This window comes from Apus apus, chromosome 1 (assembly GCF_020740795.1).
Source record: "Apus apus isolate bApuApu2 chromosome 1, bApuApu2.pri.cur, whole genome shotgun sequence".
Taxonomy (NCBI): domain Eukaryota; kingdom Metazoa; phylum Chordata; class Aves; order Apodiformes; family Apodidae; genus Apus; species Apus apus.
Genome location: NC_067282.1, coordinates 185,097,332 through 185,103,515, shown reverse-complemented (window position 1 = coordinate 185,103,515; position 6,184 = coordinate 185,097,332). Strand labels below are relative to the sequence as shown.

At 38.4% G+C, this 6,184-nt stretch overlaps 1 protein-coding gene across 1 annotated transcript; it reads right to left on the bottom strand.

Moving 5' to 3' along the window:
• Positions 1 to 1,333: 1,333 nt before the first annotated feature.
• Positions 1,334 to 4,688, bottom strand: LOC127389073 (secreted frizzled-related protein 2-like). The gene is made up of 4 exons (XM_051629225.1): positions 4,402 to 4,688; positions 3,691 to 3,860; positions 2,723 to 2,815; positions 1,334 to 1,644 (listed from the first exon to the last, which is right to left on the bottom strand). Exons 1-4 carry the CDS (start codon positions 4,686 to 4,688, stop codon positions 1,334 to 1,336), a joined length of 861 nt encoding a protein of 286 aa, XP_051485185.1.
• Between the last annotated feature and the right edge of the window lie 1,496 nt (positions 4,689 to 6,184).

Below are 6,184 nucleotides of genomic sequence, written 5' to 3'. Positions count from 1 at the left end.
TTGTCCCCGCGGAGCCCCGGAGCAGCCGGGCTGTGCAGAGCCCTGGCAGGCTGCTGTACACCTGTGCCAGCTGCCCTGCAGGGACCCGCACAGACTCAGCAGGATCAAATCAACTGAGCTTCTGAACAACCTACTTTTTTTTCTAAGCAGTGACTTCATTGTACAATATAAACTGAATAGAAGTTGTTTCAACTTCCCCCCCCCTCTTTCTACTAGTTTTCCAGTTCATGGCAGGAGGTGATAGAGCAGGTGTCCTCAGGAGCATGTACACAAACCTGCCCTTCTGGGGACTTAGAAGGAATCCAGACCGCTTACAAATGTGACTTTTAAAAAGCTTTTGACTGTAAAATTTTCCCATACCTGTTTCAAGAAAATGCGACCATAATAGACACTGCGTTAGTGAAATAACTTCTAATATATATATCAATTACTTGTACTTGGGTCTGTCAGATTTATTTATAAAATTAAAGTTCTATCCATGTTTTTTGTGGCCTTTAATGTCAGTGTATTGCACTGACAATGAGGATTCTAACCAAGCAGCTACTGTAATGCTCCACATTTCTTTAATATTACCACTCCATTAGCTCCCTGCAGTCCAATTAGCCAACTGGCAAAGATTCTGCACTGGCTTTTTTAATGTGTCTGAAAATGAAAAGGCACCTTTCAGTAGGGGGACCGATCTAGATTCCAGTTGAACCATGTACTGTTCAAGATGGTCATGTCAGGACAAAAAGTCTCAAAAGCTGCTTTTAGCCTGTGCTCTCAGGTCTTACCACGGAGATGCTGTCAGCTCTGTCATTGTAAAATGCTGCCCAGTAGACAAATCTTCCTGTAGCTGGGGCAAATCGCATTGTGCTTACAGTTAGTTATTCCTATTTATTCCACTTTGATTCCAGCAAAAGCGACCAGCAGAGGGCTGCCTTCTTTTAAAATGCTCTAATGGGAGAAAATGAGGTGGATTAATGAAGCATTAAGCAAGGGAAAGTTTAGGTAACTCGACAAAATGTTGGAGTGGGTGGTATGGAAACATACATTAAAGGTAGTCAGCTGGACAAAAAAAAAAGTTTTATGTCAGTTTTTGCACATATTACAACATATTTTTGCAATAACTCAAGGAAAACTTTATACATGCTTGGCCAAGTTTTCAAACTTGATGTGAATAGCTGGAACACTACAGAAAAGAGGCCTGATAACACTAGGGTCTAAATTCGACTTATAATACAATTTAAAAGGAAATTAAGTCTTTACATTACACTTACAGTACATTCCTATTTACAAGATAGGCTTGGCACGAGAAGTATAATAATCTTTTTACAAATTATAGGGTAACTATTTACAAGCATTTATGGTATCTCCACTTCTGAGTGGCCAGAGTCAGCTGGGAGTCCCTCCTCTGCCAACGATAAACCTGGTTAACTAAAATGGTGCCCTCTTCAATATTCCCCACAAGGAGATAAACCATGGGACGGTGGGTCGGGGTCATCCTCTGTGTACAGTTTTCATTGATGAGCAGCCACCGTTGTATCATATTCTGAGTTTCATATGGCAAGAGTGAGCCTTGGGTAATGAATTCCACTTGGCATTCAATGTTATACTCCTGGTCACCAAATACTGTTCTTTTTTTGGATAGCTTTACTTTCACTGCTAAGGGGGGAAAAAAAAAAAAAAAAGGAAATATGTAAGTCACTCTGTTTACTCAAATGCAGAAAGGAACACTACCAGTGAAAACAGGATAATTCCTTAAAAATACTACAATAATTTATGCTGAGAGAGTAGCCCTAGGTCTTCTCCAGTAGCAGTATACATTTAATATTTTTTTTTAAAGAAAGTAGATTTTTCTTTCATGGAATGGTAGATAATATTTTCACAAAGGTGAATAATATATTTTTATCATCAGCATGTGTGTTAAACTTTTTTGATAATTAAATGTTGAAGGCTGTTGGCATTGCTCTCATAACATTAGGCTGCCCAGCTTGCCCAAGCAATTCTCCTGAACTCACTTTGTCCATGTAATGAACTCCTCAGAAAAAACAGCTAGTAATGTTTGCTGATACCACCCTTTTAGACATTGCCTTTTGACTACAGGCATCTCCCTACCTCACTTGAGCCCACCAACACTTTTCAGCTTGAAATCTCTCTCTACTACCTGATACAAAGCCAGCTGAGGTGGCTGAGAGTCTTTTTACTGACTTCAAAGGGCTTTGCAGGAAGTTTCTAGGGCAATCTAAAAAGTATTGCCTGTCACTCCAAAAAGACAACAGGAGGTAAGAATTTCTTTTGCTGGTATGATTTTCTGAGTCTCCTCAGTAAGCTTTATATCAGAAACAGCTCATGCACACAAGTAACAAGGACATGCCGTTCACTGGTAAAACAACCAAAGCTTTACTTTCAGTTTAAACCACTAATAAGAGGCAAACATGCTTATTTGGCCACTTTTGCCAGAAATATTTTCCATAAAGCATGTTACAATGTAGCCAACAAGACAGGAGCAGAAGAGCTGGTTGGTTGTCATATAGATCATGAATAAATCTTTCATGCAGAATAAATCCTCATCTTTTGATTGGAAAGTATTCTAATATCCCAAAGTTTAGTCAGCAGCCAAACTCTTAGGATTAAGACTTTGAAATTCCAGTGGAAACTGTCAGTTAACTTTTTTGTCCTAATTTTAAAGCATTTTAGAAGGACAACTGTTACAGCAGCCACATTAGGACTAAAGACTTACCAAAGTTATTGTCACAGAAAACTTCAAGAACCCTTTTGTGTGTAAAGAATTCCTCCACTGCTGGGCAGGCCTGGCAGGCAGGCTTTGGTAGGACTGGTAAAAAATGACAAAGTTTAATTACTGTTTTTTAGAATCTTTTGTATTTTTTGTCTGCTGTAAAAGCTGAGAACTCACTGTTTAACCACAGGGATGACAAAGAAAATACACAATTGGTCAGTGATATTGTGAAAGTCTACAGTTCTCTGAAGACATGGCTAGGGATGAAAAGGAGTTTCATTTTCTATGTCCATTCAGTCCTTGTTCAGACTGACAAGCTCAATTATCAACATAAAATACAGTTACAAATACAGTATTTTAAATACAATTATGCAGGAGGGAAAGGGGTTAGATGGCTTATTCTATCAGTGACTCTGGGTGCAGCTGTACTAGGACTTTGAATATACAAATTCAGGTGTGCTAGCAGCCACTGATTCCTAGTTTTCTGCAGAAGTTAATAAGCCTGAGTGCATTTGAAGATTTGAACATTAATGTAATGATAACTCAGGTTTACAACTTTTCTAAGCTGATCTGCAAACCAATTCATTGTATATGTACATTTATCTGTGATAAAGGCTGCTGATAAGTCTACAAAGAGACCTCAAAATAAATCAAACACAATGTGCTGTCGTGGGTATGACACTGCCCATAGGTGTGCAGGGCAATAATTGCCTTCCTCCACTATCTAAGCATAGACTATCTACACTTTTTTTTTCTTGAAGCAATGCTGTTTTACATCATCTTAGGTCTGCTGTAGCTTACACTGCAGTAGCACTTTCCCTTCCCATCTGGACAAGCAGGGTGAAGCGGTACGGATAGACACAACTCTGTTTACAACATCACAGACTGTCTGGGAATGGTGTCCCTTGTATCTCCTCAATTCCCAGGAACCCCGAGTACAGACACTCTCCCCTCTGCCATCTTCCAGCTACCTTTGTGCAAGTATTTATATTCCTTTGTAAGAGATGCCAGGCACATGTCCTCATCTGCAGGGAATCGATCACAGTCCAGAGTGTCAGGCCAGGGGTGTCCGTGGCAGGCGAGCACAGGGGCACAGCTGTCACGGACAGCAACACACATACTCCTACAAGGATGGATAAACCTGTTGCCAGAGGAAATACCAGGCTGAATCAGTTAAACTCACTCAGTGATAACAAAAACTATTGCAACAGTGATTTCTGTGCAAAGTACACGGTCTTCACTGATATTTAACAGCCTTCAGCAATGATACGGTTCTAGAAGCAGTAGCTGTGACACATGCAAATGGTCTGTATATGCAGTGGACTGTGCTTTCAGCATTAAGTCACAGTTTTAAAAATTCTCTTTTTATGACCTGATAAAATCAGTGGGAGCCTTATTCTATTTGCAGTAGGTGCTTTAACTCTAAATTAACAAGAACAAAATTTCAGCTGTAACAATATAAAACATTATATTCTTTGATGACAGCATGCATCTTTCCAAAGCAAACTAAGTTGAAGTGGAACGTGTTTTCACTAATTTTCTTTCCAATGAGTACAAAAAAGTTAACAGAATTATTTCAGATAAAGTGGAGATCACCTTTAGATTATGATAAACATGCATTTAATTTGATTCCTGTTCCAGAAAATAAAGGCTAGAGTTTTGTATTGTGCTGTGGTACTTACGTATCTAAACAGATGGGTGCATACAGGGAGCACAGGAATGTCCTCACGTGAGGATGACAGTCTGTGTGCACAAGGTGTTGCCAGGTGGTGGATTTTAAGATGACCTCTGCCATGCTTGTGTGTCCCATGAGGTTGGGAAGCCTCATTTCAGAGTACCCAATCTTGTGGCACATGTCCAACTCCTTGGGTATCATTACACATTTTGTGGATAATCCAATGTCAAAGCCTGTTGTTACTCTTAGAAAACCACTCAGAGCAAAAAAAAGTATTTTTGCCTTCAAGAACATCTTCCAGTGACTCCTGGACTGCTGAGCAGGGAGCTGTCAAACCCCCCAAATGCAGGGATACAGTGGAAACCTTGTGGCTTATATACCTCAAGAGCTTAATGAACTGTTGTTTATCAACTGCTTATCAAATCACTCAAAACAAGACCAGGTCTTATTGCCTATTCAAGGGATTGCTGTGATAACCAGGGAGGTGGAGACAAAGTATAGAAATATGTTCCCCAAAGACACTGATTTGGTATAGCCTTTCACAGGTCCCAGGGTGTCAGCTGCTGCCGTGTGCAATGTGGCATATTAAATTTTGACACCTAGAAGGTTTGCTATGTGCTTTCTAAAACAAATTAAGAGATCTCCCAGAAAAATGGTTGGGCAGACAAGCTGTCTCCTGGGGCTGCTGTGTCTCCTTTGTTTTCAGACACTGCTGACAGGGCAGAAAAAAACAGCCCAGATTGACTTATCAAGTGAAAATGTTTTGCTTGTGCTAATTGCCTGTGTCTCTTTCACTGTTTAAAATGTAGAAGAGGTACTTTCTTTGGTCAAGTGCTATAAAAAAGACAGCTTCCCACTATTAACTAAGTATTTTCTCTGGAAATTTGGATCCCTATCCTGTGAAATGCTGGAGATCCCAAGTTCTATTAATTTTAATCGACACCTGAAAATACAGAATTGTTTTACTGCTCGGAATATGTGCCTATCAGATGGCAACAGATCTCACATCTTTCATTTTTTCAAGTTCATTGGTGAACTTAATATTGTAGAACTGTTGTGGCCATCAGTATTTATTCAGAGTGGAAAGGCAGTTACACATATAGGGGAACACTTTTATTATTTCAAATTTCTTGGCTACACTTAAAATTGCTGAACTAATGCAGCGTTTCACTATCTATTGAGAAATTCTAATTACGTTGAGCTATATGAAAGCAAATTATGCCAGCTGTGTACTTTTTCTGTTTGTAGCAAAAAAAAATTAGTGTTTGATTTCTTAAGTTAAAAGTTAACAGCATTACTGACTAAGTACTTCCTTACTGTCCTTTCTATAGTAATGATAATTAATTCTTCATTATAGAGAAGTTAGGGAATGAATTAACATGACAGAGTGTCTGAGTAATGTGTAGTTTACCTATTATGAATAGAAAAAGCAGATTATTAGTTAAAAGAGTTCAAGATCTAAACAAAACATTTTATGGAAATTTTTAATCTGATAAAAATATTTTCCCAATTAGTTATGAGTGTTATTTTTTATTTCCACTTCTTATTTCATTATTTATTAGCCAAAAATGTTTAGATATTAGTAATACATAGGTAGATCTACTGGAAATATCTGGTTTGATTATTAAGCTAAATTGAGTGTGTTCATAGTAATGTATAATCTAGTATTACTGATGATTGAAATGCATTTTTCAGAAACAGCAATGTTTTGTGTGTATGCAGAATGTGCTACGTATCATTTATATATTTATACCTAAATGTTACATTATTCATCTTAGCATCTTTGAAAC